At 38.9% G+C, this 27,708-nt stretch overlaps 1 protein-coding gene across 1 annotated transcript in view; it reads right to left on the minus strand.

The window, feature by feature from the left end:
* Positions 1 to 27,708, minus strand: part of LOC150090433 (uncharacterized) — a 562,729-nt gene that overhangs the window by 456,205 nt on the left and 78,816 nt on the right. Inside the window, exons 39-50 of the mRNA XM_090389881.1 lie at positions 21,358 to 21,427; positions 11,851 to 11,972; positions 10,974 to 10,997; positions 7,869 to 7,935; positions 7,233 to 7,354; positions 7,013 to 7,097; positions 2,322 to 2,443; positions 2,104 to 2,199; positions 1,790 to 1,981; positions 1,452 to 1,588; positions 987 to 1,026; positions 488 to 858 (exon numbers count right to left, since the gene is read on the minus strand). Coding sequence (XP_090246007.1) covers positions 488 to 858; positions 987 to 1,026; positions 1,452 to 1,588; positions 1,790 to 1,981; positions 2,104 to 2,199; positions 2,322 to 2,443; positions 7,013 to 7,097; positions 7,233 to 7,354; positions 7,869 to 7,935; positions 10,974 to 10,997; positions 11,851 to 11,972; positions 21,358 to 21,427 — 1,448 coding nt within the window. The remainder of the gene's footprint in view (positions 1 to 487; positions 859 to 986; positions 1,027 to 1,451; positions 1,589 to 1,789; positions 1,982 to 2,103; positions 2,200 to 2,321; positions 2,444 to 7,012; positions 7,098 to 7,232; positions 7,355 to 7,868; positions 7,936 to 10,973; positions 10,998 to 11,850; positions 11,973 to 21,357; positions 21,428 to 27,708) is intronic.

The raw sequence follows: 27,708 nt of genomic DNA on the forward strand, positions 1-27,708 counted from the left end.
AAGTTAGAAGGAGAGTACTTAAAGATGATAATTATATTTTATAGAATTAATCCATTTACTCTACTGGGAGACTCCGTACATACAAATATACGTTTGTATATTCTAACTGTGTCACCCATTTTCCTTCTGGGCTTGTTAAATATTTTATGTAAAATTGCATATCTATTTTCATATATCGTTGATATACTTATGTAATTCTTGAAAACTTTTTGATCAAAACATTGTAAAATATGTGAAATAATAATCCTCTTGGGCACCTCTTATAACTCTACTAATTTGGCAGAAGAGCAAAATAATTTTGTTTAAAACATATTCCTATAAAGTTTCTACTTTTTTCCCAGATTCGATGGGCATCGAACATCTCGTTCTGTGATCCTAAGCGCGTGCAAAGTTCCCCAAAAAATTACCTACTAAGCAGCCAATTAAAAAATATATAAGTGAGCAAGCAATACAGTTAAAACATTCAACTGACTTTTATTAGGCTTACTTTGTCATCCAGCCACAGTGTGATTCCGGAGAGGGTGCGAACGATAAGATAGCGAGCCACCCTTTCTATCATCACTCCTTCTGTGTTGGCAGGAACAGAAAGGGGAATTCCATCTCGCATGACCTTGTGGCCCTCCGGAGCTGGTCCGATTAAAAACTGGCCCCATGGAGTTTGGAGTTCGACTGTTTTTTGGCAGATACTTGGGGCGGAGCAACCCAGTGGGTAATGGAGAAGTACAGTGAAGGAATCCTCCGTGCAATCGGAAGCCAATGTATACGAGCACGTACCAGGAAAGTTATACAGGTATCCATCTACCGTGCGGAAGTGGTAGGCTCCCCAGACGGCGCAGAGTCCAATGCTGCCAGTAGAATCTACAAAAAAATTGATGAATGTTTGGTGAAATGAATAAGTTGAATGAAAATTAATTTACTTTGTAAATTATTTTTTTCTAATTTGAACACTGTGGGTAGTTTTAACAGAAGGGTCGAGAAAAACTCACCAGTGAGAATTGCTTCTTGTGGAATCTTGTAGTCTGGACCCTACAGATGATAAACATGCTGTTAGATTAAATTTGAATAACATTCAATCAAATTTTCTAAAATAACTATAATAAATGTGGCGAGTCCAATTTCTTTTAAAAATTATTTATATAAAGGCGCTGTGGTCGGGTATCAAAAACTTAACAAAATAAGCTTTTCTCGGTTAAATTTAGAGAAAGGAAAATAGTCTGCCTAATGAAATGTCGATGGAAGTTATGCAAGAGATGTTAAAATGAACATGCTGTGAAAGAAATAAAGTGGGAATTCGACTACCAATGCCTCCATTTTCTCAAGGGAACCAACACCGTTCAATAGCCGAAGAAGAAAGCACAGAGTGTTCCGATAATCTCTTAATCCAGAATAAATGAATAAATAAAAATTGTACTGTTGTATTAGTACAGGTTTGTCATTAGTGCTCTCCTTACCTCTTCCTTTTCTTCAGTGTCTCCATCTAAGATATTCCAATCACTGTCTCCTACTGTTGTTAATTCTCCTTCGTCTTTATCCAGTTTCTGTTGAGGAGTCAACTCGTCTTCATGATCATCTGGAGTTAATTTTTCTCCTGAGAAATACAGAAAAAAAATTTGAAAGTCACGATGACTAAATTCAAATACTTTCCTAAAAAACAAACAAACTGATATACGATTTACTAGTTTTAAATGTTTTTACGTTGAATTCTTAATTTTTGAGATAACAGGAAGTCTCAATACGGATAACTCAAAATTAAAAATGTCTTCAATCAGGTTCGTTTCTTCTTACTGACCTATCACACAACGAGGGGCTTCATCCGGACTCCATTCCCCTCTAGGATCACACCGATAAATCTCACTTGTCGCCATATTCTGTAAACGAGTTCCTTCAGGACAGGACACACGGCAGATGGTCTCCTCTTGAGTATGGTTGCAAGACCAACTCGTAGTAGAAAGCTGGGTGTTAGCATCGCAGTTAGATAACGCTATGGGAGTAAATAAGATATGAATGACCATGAAAAAACAAGATGCTCCTCTCAGAGAGCGAGAGAGAGATGAGATAAATTTGCATTCGATGAATTCGTAAATACTGGAAAAATAGACTTACGGTGTTGACAGTGATCCCCTCGATATTCAGTCGGGCATAAACACAGATTGTGTCCGGCGCATCTTCCCCCATTTGAACAAGGTGGATCGCAAATAGCTATAGTGAGAAACCCAAAGCATGAGGGATTTAATGAACCACGAATTTTCAAACAATTTCGCAGAAGAAATAAAAATATTCCTCAGCTAAAGAAATCGCAGACTGTAAAAACCAGTACTTACGTTCACAATCGGGAAATGACTCGTCTGGTGACCAGTAACCATCCCGTGATGAGCAGTGATGGACCAACTCTGCATCACCTCCCGGAAACTCGTAGCCTGTGCGGCACGTAGCAGTGCATACTCTAAAGGAATTGCAAATCACAGAATCGTTTAACCTTTATTGGACACTGGAGGCTCTCATCTCATTAATATTAATTTGAAGAAAGTGTAGCGAAGTGTAATACGTACTGTACATCAATAATTATCCACTAATCAAACTGAGCAACTGCGTAAGACGCGTGGACAGGAATCGAAATTTTTAATGAAATTTACTTACTGCTGTTTTGTAAGTTTTCAATTTAACAGCTATTTTTTGGGTGGTGTACCGAGTTTACCTTAATTAACTGGACATATCAGGAAGGAATAGTAAATTCTAACATTCATAAAGTAATTACACATACAAATACAAAGAAAATATACATAAAATATTCTACCTAGAGCTCTGAAAACTAAAGCTGAAACAGAAATCAGCACTCCAATTTACATTGAAACTGGTGGCCATCGAAAATTACAAACAACTCAAAGAAAACCCTTTTTCAAGTAAGAAACGTATCTTTTCGAGATACCTACATCCTGTGTTACAAATTTATTCTGTTGTGAAGGAAATTATTGATTGGGTTGATTTAGTTTTCTCAGCTGATTCAAATATAAGGGATTCAGGATCGATATCAAGCTCGTCGATTACTCTAAGAATGTAAAATGGGAAGTGCATTCCAGTTGTTCATTGGCCTATTGCTAAGTGGAACAATAGATCTGCCATACAACCATTGACCGGAGGTCGTATTGAGCGTTAGAAAATTTACAATTTTTAATCAGATTGGCATCAATCTGATTAAAAATTGTAGTAGTGTGTTCAGCTTCCTTTAGCCTTCAAAATAGCCTGAATTCGTTTAGGCATGGATTGAACAAGACTGAAAACATTGTGCAGGAATGGAGTACCATGCAGATATGAGTGTTTCACGCAGTTCCTTGAGATTCGACGGAGGTGTAGGCCTGCAGCAAACAGCCCTTTCAAGCTCATCCCAAAGATGTTCAATAGGATTGAGATCCAGGGACTGAGCGGGCCACTGCAGCAAAGAAAAGAAAAGTCATTGTCATGTTCCCGGAACCATTCCATAGTGATTCGGGCTTTGTGTACCGGCGTATTATCCTGCTGCAGGTAACCATCTGACTGAGGATAAACTGTCAACATGAACGGATGTACTTGGTCAGCAACGATGTTTAGGTACGATGTGGCATTCAGACGTGAATCTATGGGTATCAATGGACCCAACGTGTGCCAAAAAAACATTCCCCACACCATAACACTGCCCCCACACCTTGCACAGTAGTCGTCAGACATGACGAGTCCATGGATTCGTGTTGTTTTCGCCAAATTCTGGAACTTCGACTCATCAGACCAAGCAACTGTTTTCCAATCCTCGATAGTTGTTGTTGTTTTTTAGTTTTTAGGAGCATTAGCAGCTTAGGCCATATTGCTCCGGAATATGCGGTGGTTATTCCCTGACCTTTCCGCATCATTCGTATTTGGTGGTGACGGGCTCGAACCCCGGTCTAATCAAGAAGCGTGTGCTACGCACTGCTGCTCCTTCCCACCTGGCTACGGAGGCGCCCCTCGATAGTCCAGTGCTGGTGTTGCTGTGCCTACAGGAGGCTTGCTCTCTTGTTCTTTAGGGATAACAAAGGTACATGATGTGGCCGTCGGCTGTTGTAGCCCATTCGTGTGGTCCGTTGCGATATTTTGTTCTGCGCACCAAGGTTGTATTCTGACGTGATGTGAGACATTGTGGCCTGTGTGTTTGCTTGCACAATTCTAGCCATCCTCCTCTGGCCTCTCTCATCAACAAGCGATTTTCTTCCACGGGAGTGCCGTTGAGAAGATGTTTTCTGTTCATTGCACCATTCTCGATACACCCTTGAAACTGTGGTGCGTGAAAAGTTCAGGAGAACTGCCGTTTGAGAGATGCTTTGTCCAGCACGTCTTGCACCTGCTACCATGCCACGTTCGAAGTCCGTTAGATCACTACTTTTCCCCATTCTTGCTACGGTTTGTACGCTTAACTGATACTATAAAGGTTGTTCTACTGCATTTATATCCACATCCACAACTGTGGTCATGTGACTTGCAACGTTGTGCGACAAACCATTTGTGTGCACAGCAGGGGTGTACCTAATAAAGTGGCAGCACAGTGTACTTCGACCATTAACTATTTGGACTTGACAAACTCAAAATTAGCTTTAGAAAAGGGTTCTTTGAAGGAACTAATATCCTAGAGCATAGTAATAGAGAATATCGTTTTAATAAAGCAGTTAGCTATAGTGGACACGTTGTTATTCTTCTTTCAATGTCCTTGGTAAACTTATTTTTTAATCATTAAGAGCAGAAATTCAAACTTAGAATCAAAAGCTGTCCCAACATTTTTAAGCAATTTAATGGTTAGAATAAGTTTGTTATATAGATGAATTTTAATATCAAAGAAGTTTGGGTTATGATTTGTATGTATTCGGATATTTTTGGATTTATGGATAATACATAAATCTTCAAGTGTGTTGAAAATCCCTTGATGAGAGAGAGGGACAGAGTAATTAAATACGACTATTAGTATTATAATGAGTAAATAATGCAAGAAAACACAAAATTTCTTCTTTTCCTTCCATCCCCTTTGCCAAAAAGTGCTATTTAATTCCCCTTTGAACTTTATCAAACTATCCGTTTCCAGCACTGTGGAAAGCAGTTTGTTCCAATGGTCAACGACACAGTGCTTGAAAGTAAACTTCATGAGCTCTTGTCTTCTGTTATCCCCGTCCCACAGTTTTATATTTTCTCACTCTTCCTTCTCATCTCCTTTGCCAGTGAAAATAGTATACCTCCCTCTTTAATTTTATTGGTTTCCTTCGAGGCCTTATACACCTCTAGCAGATCCACGCTAAGATATCTAACTTCGAATCTTTGCAGTCCACACCTTTCTGAACCCCTTCTAGAAACTCTTTCTTCAAGTGTGGCCTCCTGAGCTGAACACAATATTTTAAATGCAGTCGTACATAGATGGACAATGACATCCTTTCCCTACATGTGAAGGTCCAATATATCATAGACAAGATACCACGTGTCTTCTTAACCGCTTGTTTCCACTGCATTGAAAATTTCACTTCTGACTAAATCGTTACCCAAAAGTCTTCCTCGTGCTGAATTTCTGCTAGAGGTACAAAATTTTGTTCTCTAAGTACAAAACCTTCATTTAGAAGTATTAAACTTTATTTGTAATTTTTCAAACCATTTGTTCAACTGACGTAAGTCACTTTTAAGAAAAATGGCCTGGTTCTGATTGTTAGCCACCCTTCCTACCTTTAAATCATCAGCAGACTTTAACAACCTTCCCTGCTCCTCATTAGTGTTGGAACATAAGAAACAAAAATGGCTCCAGCACTGATCCCTGAGAAACTGCACTTGGTATACTAGTCCGCCCTGAGAGATGACAATTTATGACTACTCTCTGTCTCATCTTTTACTCAGCCCTTGATTGAACGAAGGATCTTACCAGTAATCCCAATTTTGTTCCAGTTTATATAATAGCCTTTCATGGAAAACAGTATCAAAAATGTTGCTGATCTAATGGTAAATAATGAGGAAGTTGTTTCTTGCATCCAACTGTTTTATAACTTACTTGATTAGACTGGTCAGGCAAAACGTCTCTTTCACGAATCATGTTGTGATCGATTAACGATTCCGTTCCTATTGAGATGGTCCTATTTGTATCCTTAATCGGGAACTACATTATCTTATCCACCTCACTGGTCTATAGTTGCCCATCATGTCTTTCGAAACTCCTTTCCGGATTGCGAAGACTTAAGTGTGCTTCTCTAGTCCAGACGAATTGTCCCGAAGTCAACGATGCATTCATACGTACCTTTTTATAGTGTAACAGGATGAATACCATCCACTTCTGGACCTTTACCTTTGTTTAGCTTCAGCAGTTTTTCGAATAGACTCTTTTCCAAGATTGGTGACTAATGGAAGAATTGTACTGATAATTCGCCTTTGAGTTACGTACTTTTTTCTTGTACTTGCTGTTGTATGTGCGAAACTTTACGTAGGTGATGGCGATTTTTTTCTATATACTAGATGTAAAGAGTGCGACTACTTTAACTTACAACTCGATGTACTGTTAGTCGAGACGAGTCTTTGAGAACAAGAGTTGACGCTCTGCAGAAAAATCGAACTTGGGTCTCTGTGGAGATTGAAGTGTCAGATTCCATGCCATGCGACGCTCTCTGGCGATAGTATTACTGGGAGATTAAACTGTAATTGAAACCGGAAATATATTCTGCAATAAAGACAGATGGAAAAGAATCAGTATATGTCTGCCAGGTGCGAGTTTGCAGAGTTGGTGGATCAGATTATTTTAATATCATCTGCATAAGATGAAAAATTCGGAGAGATCTGTAGCACTGCTGAGAACAATATTGCAGATCTTTATCCACAATACCGTTCAGATATAAATTCAGTATTTGTAGTGAGGCATAATGTAATTTCGCTATTTGCTGCTGTCTTCAGACGCGTTGTGTCAATCTTTGCCTACTCAAACTTATTTTGGTGAATAAACAGATTGTAATAACAATATTAATAAATGTTTAGAAACAATTATTCTTACATTTTTCTACTTCCTCGGAGGCAGTTGACTTGTCCATTATTGGGAGAAGGAGGACTTTTGCATCGTATTGTACTGGAAGATATCACTGAAAACGAAAAATAACTTTCAAGAAAAAATAAATCTTAGTTTTGTCACATTTACTTAAATTTGTTTTTATACTGCAATGCATTAAGCATTTATAAATAACAATAATTCCCCCAAATACCCAAAGTCTACTTGCCTTCACAGTCTGGGAAATGGTTGTCGGGTGTCCATTGGCCACTCCTTTTATCGCATACAAGCACAATCTCTGACTTTCCAGAAGGAAATTGATATCCTCCCAGGCACTTTGCGGTGCAGGTCCTGAAAAAAATGTTGTTTAGTACATTGCAGCCATTCAGCAGTAACAATTGAATATAAATCGATCCCGGTTAACCCAATGTCTATCTTCTAATGACACCCTCACACCTAATCTGTGGAAGCTAGGTTGGTGGAGAGTCTCTTTATACCAATTTAGAAGATATCCCACAATCTGTAACCAGAGAACTGGGACGCGCCCATAGGCTTCTACAGATTTATTTATTTATATAACCAAACAAATCCATCCACAAAGTACGCAGACGCTAATGCTAAGATGGAAGATACTGTTATTAACATCATTCCAATAAAGGGTACAAGCAATCAGGAAAAGAAGAAACCTCCTTAATATTAATCTAGCTAAGGAATTTATGAAATCCCCTGTTGTCTTAATTTTTAATGACATTTTACCTGCATCTTTTAATTCAGCTATACGGATTTATTCAAGTTGAGTCTCACTATGTAATGTAAGTTTAATATATTATTTTAATCTAAGCAGATAATGGGCTAAATAACTTACATCTCGCCATATTTGCTGGTACAAAAGGATAAACCGCGCACTGGGTCTTCAGGTTCCACGCACTTGTCTGAAAAGAAAAAAATTAATCATATATCACTGAATAAAAACAACTGAACTGCACTTTCTGCGTTTATATTAGCATTAACATTGGTAGAGGTATACAATGCAAGAAAGCAAGCTTATGCAGCATCAGCTAAAAAAAAATCCCCCATTTCACCCCTCCATTCCATGTCCAGCTCAGGACAGTCATTCCAAATGACTGTCCAGCTCAGCCTTAAATTTATTTAAGCTGTCAACTTCCACAACAAGACATGGAAGTGTATTCCACCAATCAATCACCCGGTGGCTAGGAGCAAACTTCTGCACATCTATTCTACAACTGTCTTTCCTCAAATTGAATTTCTGTCCCCTCAGGTTGTTAATCTGAGCAAGAGGAAGAATCCCATCAGCATGCAGCTTGTTCAAACCATTCAAGGCCTTATACACCTCAATCAGATCACCTCGCATGTGCCTACTCTCCAGATGCTGCAATTCGCAGGAATTAAGAGTTTCTTGGTAAGAGCATCCCTTTGTTCCCCTCACCAATCTTGTTACCCTTATTTGTACTCGTTCTAGCAACTCTACATCCTTCTTAAAATGAGGCCTCCAGACCTGTATATAATACTCTAGGACTGACCATTGCCTTGTATAATGGGATAATCACCTCCCTGTCCCTGCTAGCATTGTTCCTATGTATCATCGACAAGAATCCTATATATCATGATATATTCCTGTATATCATCGACAAGAATCCATGACCTGCCCTGGCAGCCGGTCTACACTGCTCAGCGAACTTCATATTTGACTGCACAATTACCTCAAGTCTTTTTCACTTTCCACTTCGCTGAGTGTAGTACCACACAGTTGGTACGTTTCTCTTCGCTAATTGCTACCCATATACAGAACTTTTCATTTGTCAATGTTAAAATTCAGTTACCGCTCCTCAGCACATTTGCCCAACTTATCTAGATCCAGTCTCAAACTTGGACATTAAGCCTGATATACCTTCATCACTATCATTGATGAGTACACAAAACAACAGTGGGCTCAGCACAGAACCTTGGGAAATTCCACTAATAACATTTGTCTATGAAGAGCAGTGTCCATTGATTACCACTCTCTGTCGTCTCCCACTCAACCATCCCTTTATCCATTGTAGTAACTTACCCTTAATACCATACTGCTCCAATTTGTACAACAGTCTTCCATGTGCAACAGTATCAAAAGCTTCTCTGAAATCCAAGTATATGATGTCAAATTATTTTTTGCATACAGTTCCTTTGTAACCACATACTAAAATAGTATCAACCAATTTGGTCAGACAAGACCTCCTTTTAACAAACCCATGCTGTGTGGTCTTAATTATTATTGCAGTCTTGTCGGGATAATACTGCAATGCTTCTTTAACCAGTGACTCCATTATTTTCCCCGAACAAGTTAAAGTAACAGGTCTATAGTTACTTGTCACGTTTGAGGCCCCCCCCCTTGTGAATTGGAGATACAGTTGTACACCGCCAGTCCATGGGGACATCCCCTGAGTCCAAGGGTCCAAGAAAGCACGTATAATTATAACTAAGGGTTTGCTTACTTCCTTTGCTGCCTCCTTTAATATAATTGGATAATCTCGTCCACCCCAAGTGTCTTCCTTATGTTTACCCTCAACAATTTTTCCTCTACTTTGCTCTCGGTTATTACAAAATCACTTAGTTCCCTGTTAGAGTTTGATAAACTTCTGACATTCCCCTCCTTGAATAACTCCTGATGTGTGAATGTAAATACAAAATACTCATTCAGCCTATCAGCTACCTGAGCATGATCACCAATAATCAATCCATCTATGTTAAGTGGTCCAATCTGATTCATCACTTTCCTTCTAGAGTTCACATAAGTAAAGAACTGTTTCCTGTTTTTCTTTGCATCCTTTGCCAAAGATTTCTAGTAATCTAACTTCGCCTGCCTAACCTCCTTAGTGACTTCATTACAGACTATTTTATATATGTCATAGGCTTCTGTGTCGCTGATAATTATATGCATCCCATACATCCGTCTTCTGTGCCACGAGCCTCATTAACTTCATCTGACATCCATTTAGGCCCAAACCTTGGACGGTATTTCTTAGTTGGAATGAAAGCCTAGTAGCCTCCAATATTAAGTTCCTGAAGACTTCCCATTTAGAATTTAACGTGGTAACATCATCAGTTGATCCCACTGTACAGAATTTAAAAACATCTGAGACCACTGTAGTCACCTTTACGAAAGCAAAAGCCCTTCCCTTTAGCCTTGATGGTAGTTACATATTTAAGTAAATCCCACATAAGTACATTGTGATCATCCTCACCTAGTGGTTCCTTTATCAGCAAATTCTTAATGCATGAATAATCACTGCTGATAATCAGATCAAGAGTATTACTCCCTCTGGTTGCCTCTTGAACATGTTTCTGTAGAATTCAGTCATCCAATCAATCCAGAAAAGTCTTGCTGTGTGCGAGTGACCAATCCACAAGTTCCAGTCAATATCTGTAAAGTTAAAATCCCCCATTATAAGACACTCTGATTTACTGGCCCACTCTATGTCTCTGCAGAATTTCTCATTATACTCATCAGATTCGTTAGGCTTATAACACACACACCCACTCTCATTTTTTTTTCCTTTTCCACTGCTTATTTCACACCAAAGAGACTCAACATTGCATTGTCCACCAACATCAATTGGATGCACTTCCTTAGATTTTATTTTCTTAACTAATAGTATGACCCTTCCTCCCTTCCTACCATGTCTCTTCTTTCTGTATACATTGTACTCCCCAAATTCCAGTTCTGCATTCCTTATACCTGTGTGACACCACGTCTCTGATATCCCAACAATATCCGCCTTTGATGTCTTGACCAGCACTTCAAACCATTCAAATTTATTAACTATACTCCTAGCATTGTTTTTTAACTATATGTTATTTATTAACTATGCTCCTAGCATATATATATATAAATATTTATGTAATTTTCTTAATTAATTTAATTAATCATTAGGTTATATCTTTTATTTATTAAAGAGTAATTGTTACTCACCTTTTCCGGGATATGTTGTCAACTCTGCAGAGAAAAAAAAAAGAAAAATAAATAAAGAAGAAAAAATATAAATCTTTAAATGTGATCTGCCATATCCACATACACAAGAATTTAAACAACCAGGCACAGCTTAATTATGGTTCTACCAACCGGAAGTGATATTATTATTGTCTCTTATTTCGGTTACAGCATGTTTGTAAAGCTACATGTAGATAATTAGCAGGCAATCTCACAGTTAGCGTTGCATGTCATGAACTGGATGAAAAATCGACATTTTTTAAGCTGGCATAATTAGTGGAGCTCGCATAATATATCATCAGCAGCGTCACTGGATAGAGGCTTTCTACATCCATAATCCTAGGCCCGAAATTAACAGAAGGGTTCCTGGGTGTTTGTGATTTACATTAGAGGGAAGGACAATTAGTATTTTAATAGTATTTAATCTTAAATAATCTTTTGGTGTATCGCATTTTAGTGTATTTTAAATAAAACGGTGTTTATTTAAAAAACAGTACACGATAAACTAAAAGCTGTACCAAAAACGATCTCAGAGGGCTCTTTCAAAATTTTATTTTATATAACTGAAATTATTCTCTAATTATTCCAATGCTATGTTGCTTGAAACTGTAAAAGGAAATTTAGAATGTGATATCTAGCTTTGAAATGATTGGTTTACGGTTTTATATACTTCAGACATCGGGAATGATTAGTATATATGCAGTATATGGAACGAAATTTATTTGAATTAAGACTACAGTATGGAAGCAACGATTAACTAAGTATAGGAAAAAAATAAAGGAGAAAGAAAGGGGGCTAATTTTATTGTATCTGTTGTTTGTTTATTTAATGAACTCCGATATGAAAATTCCGATCTTACCTTCGCAGTCTGGGAATCCTTCTTGCGGCGACCAGTGGCCCGTCAATATGTCACATTCCACATCCATCTCAGTGCTTCCATCTGGGAAATAATATCCCTGTTTGCATCGACCCGTGCAAGATCTGAAAAGTAAAAAACAAATAGATAAAACAGGGCCTTTTTAGGGCAGTCAGAGAATTGCACCGATGCATGAACATATAAAGGAGTACATTCTTTTCCCTTGTTCTATTAATATTTCTTCTCCATTCACCACATTTTTTTTCTCTTGTAAGCTCAGGAGGATTTTCGTTCAGCATACAAAGGGACAGAAGAATCCATTCAATTACTAACATAATTGATATTTCTACTAATAAATTCATTCTAGTTCTATTGCGATTGAATAACTGAAACGGAACTTAATCCCAAGTATATTAGCATTACATTAACATTAGCATTAGTAGAGGCATATGATGCATGAAAGCAAGCTTATGTAGCATCAGCCAAAAAAAATAATAATAAAAAAACCATTTCACACATCCATTCCCTCTAAACATTTGTCCAGTTCCTCCTTGGATTTATTTAAGCTATCAACTTCCACAACGACAGATGGAAGTTTGTTCCAGCAATCAACAATCCGCTGGCTAAAGGAAAATTTCCGCACGTCTATTCTACAACTGTCTTTCCTCAATTTGAATTTATGCCCCCTCAGGTTCGTAATCTCAGCAAGAGGAAGAATTGAGCCTGCTCAACCCATTCAAGACCATATACACCTCAATCAGATCACTTCGCAGATGTCTTATCTCCAGATGCTGCAATGTGTAGAACTTAAGCCTCTCTTGATAAGAGGATCCCTTCATTCCTCTCACCAATCTTGTTGCCCTTCTCTGTACACTCGAAAGCAAATCTACATCCTTCCTAAAAGGAGGCCTCCAGACCTGTATTCAGTACTCAAGGCGCGATCTGACCATTGCTTATACAAATGAATAATCACCTCCTTCTCTCTACTAGCAAAATTCCTATATATCATTGACAAACCCCATGACCTACTCTGGCAGCCTGTCTGTACTGCTCAGAAAACTTCATATCTGACTGCACAATTACCTCAGGTCATTTTCATTCTCTACCAACCTGAGTGTAGTACCACACATATTTTGGTTCGAGGCTAGGAACTGTGCCCTCGAAAAATTTTGAAACTGTCTGTAATTTTGTCCAGACAAAATAGGAGGGAAGGCTTGTTTAGAGTCTTGTCAATTAATTTTACCCTGGAGAGACTGCGCAAGACTCGTGGGGTAAAATGTTTCTGTATGAGCTGTGCTACTTAACATGAGAGGCTATTTTTACAGGGATGAGATACGCTTAAACATAAGTGGTAGAAGAATGTTTTCTGATGCTATCGAGGCAGTGTTAGGTGGGTCGAAAAACTGCTAGCCGGGGAAGATACACAGAATAACAAAATCTGCAAGCAGATATGAAAGTGATCCACGCACTGCTTCTATCCGAGCATGCTGCAGCTGGAAAGCAAGGTGTTCGAAATTTCAAGGCGTGTTGGGGGAGGTCTTCATGGAGAAGAAGGCCCTCATGGAACAAGAAAGTACCTGGGTTGGTTAGGTTAACTAAGAGTTAGAACACGTGTATCTATACTTTCATATACACCAATGCTAGAAGTATCGTAAATAAATGTGATAAATTGAAATACTGATTAAGTCATCAAATTCAGACATTGTAGGGATATCGGAGACATGGTGTCATGGAACAAGCAAATACATGAACTGTTTTAAGGGAACTAACAGTGAGAACATATTTATGTATACTTTCTTGTACGCTAATACCAGGATTATAAAAAATAAATTTGATGAATTTGAAGTAATGATTAAGTTATTAAATATAGATTGTGGGGACACTGTCAGTCAGACATAAGAAATGCAGAATTTGAACATGGGGAGTACCAAGTATACGATAAGAATAAACTGTCTTACTGTTCGAATTTAAAATTCGAACGTTTTAAATTCGAATTTGGGTTTGGCAACCCAAATTCGAATTTAAAAGCGCTTGTGTATTATGTCCATAAACTGCATGTGTTCAATGGTCGATTTGCCTGAATTAGTGGAGGAAAAACCAGATGGGGGAACCTGGCACTCGCGCCTGAGACCGACTAACTCAGAAACTGAAGGAAGAAAATAGCCCATAAAAGTTCCTCGCGTTATTGATTAAATTCGAAGGCGGGCCTTTGCCATCCAACGATATAAATTCAAATTACAGTGGAAGAAGTTTAGACTAGATTGTAGGAATTTTTCTTTTAGCCAGCGAGTCGTTGATTACTGGAAGACCACCAAGAATTCAACTAAATGGTTTACAGATACCTTATGTTCCTCAAAACAAATATCTTGGCATAATTCTCGATGATAAATTAACCTTTCTCCCTCATGTCACCAAACTGAAGGAAAAAATTAGAAATTTTACTGCTTCGGTCATAAGAATCTCCAAAAGAGACTGAGGTTTGAATAAAAAGACCATGAAACTATATTATAAAGCAATATTTCTGCCTATAGTTTCGTACGGAGCAGGTATTTGGCACCAGAACGTCGTTAAGGTGAAAATTAAAAATAAGCTACTATCAATTCAAAGAACAATGCTTCTGGCACTAAACAATGCCCCTCGTACAGTATCAAACAATGCCCTCCAAATCCTTGGAGGAGAACTGCCTTTAGATTTATTTATCTTATACCGTGGCATGATTTATAAACATAAGAAAGAACTGCGGGTATCTATTATGGGAATTACAACCGACCCAGTTAGTAACTTAAAGACAGAACGGAAAAGATTATGGAGTGAAATGGTTAGTATTTGGCAAAGTAGATGGAATGAGTCTGTGCACGGTGAAGTCACAAAGAAGTATATTGAAAATGTTGAGTTTGCTTCTACTCAACCTTCTGTTTTGTGGTTTGCACCAAGTATGTTTACGACGTATTTATTAACAGGCCATGGATCTCTGAGGGCCAAACTTTTCGACAGAGGTTTGGAGCCGGATCCTTTTTGCACCTGTGGTCAAATGGAAGACTGGATCCATGTTTTACTGTTTTGTCCGCAATATACAGACCATCGAGTATTGCTACTTAATCAGGTTCCAGGTCTAGCTGAGGACAATGTGAAAATACTAGTTGAGAACAAAACAAACTTTGAGACTTTCCAGACCTTTGCAGAATCGGTCTTTAAGAAAAGACTTGAACTAAGAACTCAAATCCAAAATCGAATATAAATCTGACAGCTGAGAAGTTAATATAAATGTTCGTATCCCAGTAAACATAAATAGGATGACTTGTAAGATATGTAAATTGAATTGTATTACTAGGATTTAGAGTTAAAATTCTATTATCTTTTGTACAAATGCAAATATTTACTTCGCTAAGTTTATTGGAGTTTTCCAAATTGGCTTGTATCTGCTGAAGCTTGGATTTTTTTTTTTTTTTTTGCTGGTTTCCAGGTTTGGGCAACCTGGGGACGGGATTGCTGGCACCCACCGGTATTGCACTATCTCCGGTGGGTGCGGGATTTGTGCCCAAGGCACTAAAGGCAATAGTAGACCCAGGCTTGGCTGCTTGTGCCTGGGGACAGGCAGCGGCTGCCTAGGTGTTGACTGCTCCCTCAAGCGATAAAAAGCTTTGCAGAGTTTCTGCTCCAACACAGACGTGCAAGGTGGAGATGGGCTAAGGCCTAGGAGCCACCCTTGATACAGGTAAAACACACACACAAACACGTGTTCGTATACAATATAGTATATATATATATATATATATATGTATAATGAGAATGCTAATGTATATAAAATTGTATATATATCTTCTCTGTCAGTTTTTGTATATAAACTGTAAAGAATTGTGTGTACAAATAAATGGAAAGTCGTTGATTACTGGAACAACCACTCACCTGTCACCTTCAATCACTTTTCCCCGCAGGAGGTTGAAGGTGACAGTTTGAACCTCGTGCCTTCTTGAAGAGGAAAGAGCATAATTTGCATTTTCTTGTGTACTTTTTTTTTGGGCCGATGAAGCACAAGCTGTTGTCTTCCTTCTACTATATGGCTAATACAAATACAGTACGTAAGTATTTTATTACGATTATTTATTGTGTTTGGCAATGTTTTGGTTACAAATGTGTGTTCAATCTTGGGTGGTCGGCACATAACCCTATTTTTCCCATCGGGCCTGTTATTTATATTGCACGATTTTGCTTTGCACGAGGGTTTCTAGAACCACAACTATCGTGCTATACGAGGACTGACTGTTCAGTAGTAACACTAATACTAATACCAACTAAGAAATACTGTTCAAGGCTTAGACCTAAATGGGTCAGATGAACAGATGAGACTTGTGGCAGAGAAGAAAAATGTATGTGATGCTGCTGTTGTTGTTATTTGGTTTTTAGGAGCATTAGCAACTAAGGCCATATTGCTCCGGGGATACGCGATGGTCATTCCCTGACCTTTCCGCATCCTCCGTATTTGGTGGTCACGGGCTCGAACCCCGGTCTAATCAAGAAGCGTGTGCTACGCACTGCTGCTCCTGCCCACCTGGCTAAGGAGACGCCTGTATGTGATGCATATAAATTATCAGATGATACAGGAGCCTATGGTATATATCGTATAAAGTAATCAGCAAACAAGTCACAAAGTCACTTAGGCAATCTAAGGCAGATTATGAGAAGTCTCTGGTAAAGGATACAATAAAAAACAGCAAAGACTTCTTTATTTATGTAAACGCTAGAAAGGAGGAGATAAATCATATTGTTCAGCTTGATATTCAACTGATGGTCCTGCTTAGGGTGCTAACAAACTGAATAGTTATTTTATATCTAAATTCAGAGATGGGGAATTCTTCATAGAACACGATGCTGGAAGTTTATGAAACTCAATGAGGAGCTAAATGATTTTGTAATAACTGAGAGATAAGTAGAAGAGAAACTGTTGAAACTAAACATAAAAAAGGTACCTGCGGTGGATGTGATCTATGCAGTTATATTCAGGGAGGCACAAAGGAGTTAAGCAAATCCTTAGCCATCATTATGAGAGCATCCTAGGACTCAAGGGACACCATGGATGGGAGATAAGCAAATGTATTCACAAAGGGGGGGTCAAAAGATTAGATTCTGTTCCAAGGAAAATAATGGCGTCGCTGGTTAAAGTGTCAATGCAGGACCATCTAAACAGGGATTCAGTTATACTTCAGTTACAGAATTGGTTAGTTAAGCATGATCTTGTCAGACCAATTTGATTGGATACTATAATGCAGTGAGAAAGGAACTGGATGCAAAAAATAATTTGGAATCACATACTTGCACAGTTGTCTGTCCAACATGTCATACTTGCATTTCAGGAAAGCTTTTAATATTTTTGCACATAAAAGACTGTTGTACAAATTGGAGCATTGTGGCATTAAGTAATTGCTATGGATAAAGGGTTGATTGAATGGGAGAAGACTGAGAGTGGTTATCAATGGACGCTGCTCTTTGTGGAATATTGTTATTCGTGGGGTTCCCCCAGGGTACTTGAGTGCTGTGTCCATTGTTGTTTTCTCTATTTTTAGTAATGATATCGATGAGGTATGTCAGGTAGGCTTAATGTCCAAGTTTACCTAACATGAGAGTAATCAAGGCAAGCTCTACTGCAAAAAAGTCTAGAAAAATTAGGCAGATGGGCTGAGAAATGGCAGCTGAAATTGAACTTTGATAAATGATTTGATTTGAACTTTGATATTGCATATGGGTAGCAGTAATTTCTGACTAATATGCCAGCTGTGTGGTACTACATTCAGGGTAGTGGAAAATAAAAAAGATCTGGAGTAATTGTGCAGTCAGATATAAAGTTCTTTGAGCATGCATATAGGCTGCCATTATAGCTCATTGGGTTTTTTTCAATGATATACAGGAATTTTTCCAGCAGGGATAAGGAGGTGATTATCCTATTCTACAAAGTAATGGTTAGGCAACGTCTTAAGTATTGCATACAGGTTTGGTGGCCTAATTTTAGGAAGGAATTAGAGTTGCTGGAACGGGTGCAGAGAAGGGATGAGGGGAAAAAAGTATCTCCTCATGACGATAGCGTAACTACCCTCTTTCGGGTCCACTAGCGTAGCTACCCTTTTTCGGGCCCAGAGGCAAAGAACATGTTTGGGCCACTACTTAATTAATGAAAATTGCAAAAACAGGAGACAGCCAAAGACGCTGGGCCCTTAAGGGCCCGAGCCGGAGGCAATTGCTTTACCTGCCTACATGGTATCTACGCCACTGCCATGAGGTGTTTAAGGCGCTTGAATGGATTGAGCAAGCTTAATGCTGATGGAATTCTTTTTCTTGTTCTGACTATACCCATGAGGGAGAATAAATTCAAATTGAGGAAGGCTGATTGGAGTGTATATGTGCAACAATTTGCCTTCAGGCAGGGGGATGGTTGATTGTTGAAACACACTTCTATCTATCGTCGTAGAAGTGACCAGTTTGAATAAGTTCTCGTAAAAAGTAGACAAACTATTAGAGAAAATGGACAAGTGATGTAGATTTTTTTTTTTTTTTGACGGTAAAAACGTTTCCAAAAAACGGGGTTATTTGGAAAAAAGCGTTACGTTACTTAGAAATCGTCACGAAACCCAATGCGCATGCGTTGTACTTGTTGCTACAGTGACGCAACAAGTAAAATTGAGCAGTGATGCGCTACTTTATATCAGCATAATGATTAATACGCGAGTGACTGTGCCAAAATCTACAGCCCAGCGTTCGAAGGAATATCGTGAAAGAAAGGGAAGTTGGACAGAAATGTGAATCTAGATGAAATTCAACAAGAATGTTTCGTTATGCCTGGGAGTTCTCAGATTGCACCCAAAAAAAAAACTCGAGCTGAAATAATGAAGGAATATCGTGAACGGAAGAAAACGAAACTAGAAATTCAAACTATTCCGAATCATAATGAAATTCAACCACAGAGTTCTACTATGCCTGATACTTACCAGGAATCTAAAACTCCAGCAGAACGAATGAAGGAATATTGTGCACGAAAAAAAGCGAAATTAGAAATGGCTAATAATGAGATTCCTGATTACATCCCTATAGGGGCTACACGAGCTGACAGTGAATTTGAAAAACTAGTTACAAAAACCTATTTGGATTCAGTTGTAATGTTTGTGATCGTTTATGGTTTCAATTAGATTTGAAATGAAATTGGAGAGATTTGTGGATCTTTGTGCAAATTCAATAGTGAATCTATTTTAATCGTTGCCATATACATCACTCCAGGAATGCCGTTAGATACAATTCAAAAATTCATAAACAAGAATTTGATGCCGTATTCCATTGAAGGTGCAAAATTATTGGAAGAGCCACTGGATCGTATACCTAGAGTTCTCGCTGGTGATTTCAATCTAGAATTAAATTCTGAGGCTGGAGAGAAGTTTTGTAAATTTATGAAAGATGTCTTCAATTTAGATATTAAGTCAAATACTTTAGTAAATACTACACGTAATGGAAGGACAATCGATGGAGTATTCACTTGGGAATTAAAATCATTTGAGTGTCAAAATTATACATCTTATTTCAGTTACCATAGACCAATAATTTTAGTGTTATTATAATCAGTGGCGGCTCATGACTCTGATGTTTGGGGGTGCTGTTTCTTAAAGTTACATTAAATTGCCTCGGTTATATTGCCCACCGGGCCTGCCTGGCAACCCTAAGGTCGCGGGTTCGAATCCCGCCTGGGACTTAGATCAGAGTAGAAAAATACAAAATTTTGGGAGGTGCATTACGGCCACAGAAGCCGATGCGCCCAAAACAAACAAATCCTTGATAACATACACAGTAATAATAATAAGCGAGTTAAAAATACTACAAGACATTTACTTGAACTTTTACTTAAAACCAAAATCCATTCTTCGCTTTTTATTTGTTGAAAATAGATTAATAACTTTTTCATTCAAGTTTGGTGCACTGTTGACCGAGCTTTTCTCTATTGAAAGCTCCTTAAAAATGTTTTTATTCTTTTTTTTAATGTCGCATGGCAGCGTTTGGGCTCTGAAGTAGTCATCGGAATGGGCAAAAGAACTTTTATGAGTTTTGTAAGTTCACCAAGAACTTCAGCTAGAATATTTTCTGAGATAAATTTCAACGAGTCAGTTAATTTGCAATAATTGTGTAGATCATGTCTGCTATAGAAAACTTGTAATTCCGTAAGAAGGTTTTCTCTTTCAATCATGGGATATGCCTCAGTAGTCTTCCGTACCTCTTCCCTGGATATTTCTTACGAAAAATAACAAAGTTCTCCTTGTTAAACAATTTAGCAGCAATTAATTGCTTTGTAAAAGACTATCTCTCTGCTATGTCAACACTTATGTAGTCGCATACTTCCTTCGCTTCAATCACGAGTGTTTTTGAAGGATTTTTAAGAACATTGAATTCCTGATTTTTAGAATGGCATTCTTAAAGTTTCCTATATATTCATGTATTTAACTGCCTCAATTTCTCAAGATTGCATTTGATTATAAATAACTTCCACGTGAGGCATTATCTGATGGAAAAGTTCTAACCAGAACTCGATTTTTTCATTACTCAAGATGTGCAAAATTCCAGTTGCTTCTAAAAGTCTTATCTGCGTTTGCAGTCGCTTGTAGTTCCTCCGTGCACTTTTTTAAGGATTCAAAATTTTCATAAACGCTGTGCACGGTGCGTATATTGAAGTTCCATCTTGTAGGGAAAGGTCGGGCAAATACGGCTGTCCATATGCTTTCTGAGAACAGAGGGACGCTGTGGTGATCTCGAGAAAAATGTTGGTATCGACACGAGGTTCGAAAAGAATATTCTTGAATCTCGGGTACTACTTGCTGCATTTCTCATCATCAGATTCAGTTGGTGTGCGTAGCAGTGAATAAAATGTGCATTTTTTTACACTTCTTTTATTTTAGCCTGAACTCCCCCTTTCTTGCCTTTCATCACACTTGCATCATCAAATGTCAGAGCAACCAGTTTTTGAGTATTTCCTTCGAGGATTATGTCTAACTGATCTAGAATGCACTTCGATATTCAGTCTGCCGTTTGGTTTTCCGAAGTGAAAAAAAACCCAAAAACACTCAAAAATGTCTCCATTCAGTTCATATCTCAGAACAATTACCATTTGTATATGTTCTGAAACATTTGTTGTGTCATCAGCCATGACAGCTACGAATGAAGCTTCTTTAATTTCTTTAATGAAGCTTCTTTAATTTGATCGAATCAAATTTCATAAAATCGTGTGTTTTTTTACTTACTCATCACCTCATAATATAACTTAAACTTACCAAGTTCAAGCTAAATTCGAAAATTAAGCTGTAATCACATAATTACACTGTTGAACGTTGAGTATTAACTTAACACTGATATTATTTAGTAACTTAATTGGAATTCGAGCGAATAACAATATATGGCTGCTTTCTTGAATCATTCTGCAGTACTATTAGTAATACAAATACTAATACCGGAAATACATTCAAATTCCGCACTGGATATACTTACTTTTCGTTCCTAGTCGTCTTGCAAGAGTAGGAGCCAAACATAGGAGAAGTGGGCGTCTCGCACGTTGTGGCTATGAAACAGAAATGGGATTGCTTAGATTTTAAGAGTTAACATGGATTAAGTTAAATTTCTATAAAAGCCTAGTAATGCACAATCAGAGGGTGAAATTCCTGTAATTAAAAATTAAAAATATTAAACTGCATTCTTACACAAGGGAATGTTGCCAATGCACTAGTCTCTGGCAAAGGCTGATATAAGATTATACAGTGGCGGACAAAAAAAACTGCATTATCTTAAAAAAAGTAACATTTGTAGTGAAACGTATAAGATGTTGTTTGATTACAATCATTTTGTTTGTCGCAAAGCAAAGGTATTGCGTCAGATAATGCTTCTGTTGCATCAGACAGTAATTGCAAGGTATTGGAATTACTATCTGATGATACGGAGTTGGAAGGGTATACACGCTCATTGGTATCCTGTTTTGCGGAGGTGCAAGCATTGCTCCATATGCTCAGTTGACACCAAGAAAAAAAAAGTGTAGCTGTTGCTCTGTCCCAGGAAGGGCTTTCTATGCGTGCTATCGCTGATAAAATAGGCTGCCTGGCATCCGTCAACAGTATCCCAGGTGCTGAAATTAAAGCGTGAAACCGGTAAAGTGAAAAGGATCAGGCCGTAAGAGAGTGACTGCGCCTTCCCAAGATCGATATTTGAAACTGCTATGTCTTTGTAATCGCCATGCTAGTACTCCTGATATAAAACTGGACTTTGAGATAGTCTTTGGTGTTGAAACAAGTGCACGAACTATCACAAAGACGAATGTGGTCAGCATGCCTATCGGCCCAAGAAGAAGAAGCCTTTGTTGACCCAACACATGAGGAAGAAGCACCTTGCTCGGGCTAAAACGCATGTTTCATGGACAAAACCGCAATGGGACACCGTCATCTTTTCTCACGAATCGAAATTCAACCTGCATGGCTCGGATGGGAAGCGACATGTCAGAAGACGAAAATCGGAGGCATACCATCCTTCCTGACTGCATAACACCGACTTGTAAAGTTCCCCGCCTACCGGTCAGATGGTCTGGGGCTGCATAATAAGAAGCAAAGGGGTGGGGCGAATTAAGTTTATTAACGGAACGGTGAATGCAGAAACCAACACTGCTATTTTGGAGGAATGCCTGACACTCGTTAATAGGGATCACCACACAGAGTCCAAAACTGCATTTTTCAACAGCACCTTGCCACACAGCAAAATTGGTAAGTTTTATGCTATTTATATTTAATGTTCAGTTTGTCTTCTTGTCTCACAAGGCTTAAAACATATTTACACCAATGTTTTCCCTCGTTTTTCTCCCTTAAGATGCAGTCATACCTCAGAAACGCTGGCATTACAGTGTTGGACTGACAGGGCAACAGCACAGATTTGAAAATTTCTAGTACATAATGTCATCTAAAATTGCTCAGAAGCCAAGTAAGAATCAGTTGCAGGAGAGCATTGTAAGGGTGTGGTACCACAAACTGGACAATCGCATATCCAGAAGTTGATTAACTGTATGCCAGATCGTTGCAAGGCTGTAATTGCACCTCGAGGAGGAACAAAAATTATTGAGGACTTATTTTGCTGATTTACAGTCCATAATACTATTACGTTAACTTGTCATTTCCGTTTGTACACGTAAATGCAATGAAATGTAGGTTAGGTTGTCATGATTGCCATTTGCATGATTTCTCATATTTCCATTAATTACGCATTTTACCCTTTGGGAAGATATTTATGGCAATTAGGTATATCAGGTGGAGTGTTTTTATTGGATTGCATTCACAGTGATATATATATCCAATCAAACAAAATGCATTTCGAACATTTCTGCAATCCACAGTGAAGCGCAAAACACATTATTTGCAAAATTCACAAGTGATGCAGTTTTTCATGGCAATCAGTTTTTCATTGTTTGTAAGAAAAAATGGGTCGGTGTCAAGATTTTTCTGTCTTTGAAATCCGAACGTTTGTGGGAAAAAGACGCGCAAGTGCCAGTAACTGGATAATAACAGCCAACATGGTTAAGTTCTGTAATGTCATGACTCTATGTGACTGTTGTTTGTTTGTTATTTAGGAGCATTAGCAACTAAGGCCATATTGCTCCGGGAATATGCGGTGGTCATTCCCTTGACCTTTCCGCATCCACCGTATTTGGTGGTGACAGGCTCGAACCCCGGTCTAATCAAGAAGCGTGTGCTACGCACTGCTGCTCCTTCCCACCTGGCTACGGAGGTGCCTCTATATGACTGGCTCAACAGCGGTCGAACAAAAAGGTCACGTATGGAACTGCCACGTGTGATCGATGCCCGTGGTGAACGTTGTTTGTCTCGTCTTGTAATAGAGTAGCGACGCAGCAAAAATGGCCCAACTAACCACCCATTACAACGTGTGAACAGCAAGAACACCAATATCCACATGGACTATGCTCTGGATATTAGCTCAGCTAGTCTAGGCTATGACAGTCCACGGCCGTCACGGGTATCCCATGCTCACTGCGAGATATAAGAAACTGCACCTTGCATTGGCATGCCAACTCCAACACTGGACAGCTGACATGGAAATCTGTCACCAAATCTGATGAATCCCGTTTCCATCTCTATCATACAGATGGGTGTATCCGCGTTTGGAGAAAGTAATATGAGGCTATGACACCTGAATGCACTGTTGATGTTCAGCAGGCTGAAGGTGATGGTATTGTGGTTTAGAGAGACTGTTTTCGTGACATGTCCTGGGTTCTTTGATCACCGTTAATGAACTGCTCGATGGGAACGCCTACCTTTCTATCGTTGCCAAACAAGTACATCCATTCATAATTACAGTGTATTCAGAAAACTGCGGTTTCTATTAACAAAACAGTGCGCCTTGTCAGAAGCCCCGGGAGGTTGCTAGTTGATTTCAGAAATATGACAATGAATTCTTCGCCTTTCTATGGGCAGCCATTTCAGCCGATCTCCACCCAATTGAGTATGTTTGGGTTGAGATCGGCTGAGCTGGAAAAGGACATCCGATTCATATTGGACATATTGTGCAACGCATGGGTAACACTACTAAGCGGCACCCTGCAACGCCTTTGGAGCCCACGCCAAGAAGTGTACAGGCTGCATTACGGCAAAATGTGGCCGCACGATATGTTGGTTAAGTGTTGCTAATGCAAAGTTAACGCACTATAGATCTATATTTGTTAATTAGGTTACGGGGTTTTTTTTTTTTTTTTTTTTGAAGACGGGTTGAATATTTACTTAATTTAGTAAGCGGTATTTTTACTAAGTTGGTAGTTTCTATTTTCTATAATCATTCTTCATATTTTTGAATATATAATTCACGTATCGCTCGTAGGTAGCATAGTTGATAGAATAGTAATAGTGGTATGCGATGCAAGAAAGCAAGCGTATGAGCTTCTGTAGTATCAGCCAAAAGAAAAAAATAATAATAAAATAAAATAAATTAAAAAAACAAAAAAATCACACAGCCATTCCCTCTAAACGTTTGTCCAGTTCCTCGTTGAATTTATTTACGCTATCAACTTCCACAACGACAGACAGAAGTTTGATAAAGCAATTAACCACCTGCTGGCTAATGACTAATTTACGTACATCTATCCTCATGTCTTTCCTCAGTTTGAATTTATGCCCCCCTCAGGTTCGTAATCTGAGCAAGAGGAAGAATCCCATCAGAATTCAGCGTGCTCAACCCATTCAAGGCCTTATACACCTCAATCAGATTACCTCGCAGGTGCCTAGTCTCCAGCCAATGCAATTTGCAGAACTTAAGCCTCTCTTGGGAAGAGAATCCCTTCATTCCCCACACCAATCATGTTGCCCTTCTCTGTACACGCTTATAGACCTGTGAGTTTAACTTCTGTTCCAGGAAAATTAACGAAGGCACTGGTAAAAGAAACACTGCAGGATCATCTAGACAAGACTTCACTTATAGCTCGGACACAGCATGGTTTTGTTAAGGGGAAGTCTTGCCTGACCAATTTGATTGGATACTATGATGCAGTCACAAAAGAACTGGATGCAGCGAATAACTTTGATATTATATACTTGGATCTTAGAAAGGTTTTTGATACTGTTGCACATTGAAGACTGCTGCACAAATTGGAGCAGTGTGGCATTGGAGGCAAATTGCTGCTATGGATAAAGGGGTGGTTGAGGGGAAGAAGACAGAGAGTGGTAATCAATGGACACTGCTCATCGTGGACTAATGTTATTAGTGGAGTCCCTCAGGGTTCAGTGTTGGGTCCATTATTGTTTTCTGTATTTATAAATGATATTGATGATGGTATATCAAGCTTAATGTCCAAGTTTGCAGACGAATAGAAGGTTGGCAGGGTTGTCAAGGACACTACTGACACCATGCTGCTGCAACAGGATCTGGAAAGGTTGAGCAGATGGGCTGAGAGGTGGCAAATGAAGTTTAACTTTGACAAATGTAAAGTACTACATATGGGAAAGAGCAATCCCAGAGCAACGTATCAACTCTGTGGTACTACACTGACAGTGGTAGAGAATGAAAGGGACCTGGGGCTGCTTGTGCAGGCAGATATGAAGTTTTCTGAGCAGTGAAGACGGGCTGCAAGAGTAGCTCATGGTGTATTGTCGATGATATATAGGAATTTTTCTAGCAGGGATAAGGAGGTGATTATTCCCTTGTATAAGGCAATGGTCAGACCACACCTAGAGTACTGTATACAGGTCTGGAGGCCTCATTTCAAGAAGGATGTAGAGCTGCTGGAACGAGTACAGAGAAGGGCAACAAGATTAGTGAATGGAACAAAGGGGTGCTCTTACGAAGAAAGGCTTAAATTTTGCAAATTACAGTGTCTGGAGACTAGGTACCGGCGAGGTGATCTGATAGAGGTGTATAAAGCCTTGAGTGGTTTAAGCATGCTCAATGCTGATGGGATTCTTCCTCTAGCTCAGAAAAATCACCTGAGAGGGCATAAATTCAAATTGATTAAAGACAGATGTAGGATAGACGTGCGGAAATTTGCCTTTAGCCAGCGGGTGGTTGGTTGGTGGAATAGACTTCTATCCCTTGTCGTGGAAGTTGATAACCTAAATAAGTTTAAGGCTCAGCTGGACAGGTATTTCGAACGAACAGAGGGGTGAAGTGGAAGTGGTTTTTTTTTTTTTTTTTGGCTGATGCTGCATAAGCTTGCTTTCTTGCATCAAATGCCTCTACTAATGTTGATGTTAAGTAAATCTACATTCTTCCTAAAACGAGGCCTCCAGACCTGTACGCAGTACTCAAGAGGTAACCTGACCATTGCCTTATACAACGGGATGATCACCTCCTTTACCATTTTAGTAAAATTCCTGCATATTATTGACGAAACCACATGACCTGCTCTTTCAGCCTGTCTGCATTGCTCAGAAAACTTCATATCTGACTGCACAAATACTGTACAGAATTTAAAAACTGTCTGAGACCACTGTAGTCACCTTTCCGGAAGCAAAAACTCTTCCCTTTAGCCTTGATGGTAGTTTCATCTTTAAGTAATTCCCACATCAATACACTGTGAACACGGCCACCTACTGGTTCCTTTACCTGCAAATTCTTAATACACGAATGATCACTGCTGATAACCAGATCAAGAGTATTACCATCTCTGATTGCCTCTCAAACATGCTGCTGCAGAAAACAACCATCCAATAAATCCACAAAAGTCTGACTAGTGTGTGAGTGACCAACCCATAAGTTCCAGTCAATATCTGGGAAGTTAAAATCCCCCATTATAAGAAATTCTGATTTACTAGCCCACTCTATTTCTCTGTACAACTGTTCGTTGTACTCATTCGAGTCATTAGGCCTATGACACGCTCCTACTCTAATTTTTGCTTTCGCAGTGCTTATGTCACATCAAACTGACTGAACGTTGCACTGTCCATCTATGTCAACTGGATGCAGTTCCTATGATTTTATGTTTTCTCTTAATTAACAGCATAACCCCTCCTCCCTTCCTATCCTGTCTATCCTTTCTGTACACATTGTACTCCCCAAATTCCAATTCTGCACTGCTTATGTCTGTGTGACACCACGTCTCTGATATCCCAACAATATCCGCCTTTGACGTCCTGACCAGTACTTCAAATTCATTAAATTTATTTACTACACTTCTAGCATTGGTGTAGATGCAAGTATACATGCACCTATTATTATTCTTAGTTAGCCTAACACATTCCATATATTTATTTGTATCATGATGACTGCCATCAGTCCCTGAAACCCTCAGCATTCCTCGCTCAAGGCCGCTGCATATTCTAATAGAGATAGTGCAAGAATCACCTTCATCTCTGCCTGCGGCTA

This window comes from Mastigoproctus giganteus, chromosome 2, assembly GCF_048544385.1.
Source record: "Mastigoproctus giganteus isolate SK-2022 chromosome 2, ASM4854438v1, whole genome shotgun sequence".
NCBI classification, from domain to species: domain Eukaryota; kingdom Metazoa; phylum Arthropoda; class Arachnida; order Uropygi; family Thelyphonidae; genus Mastigoproctus; species Mastigoproctus giganteus.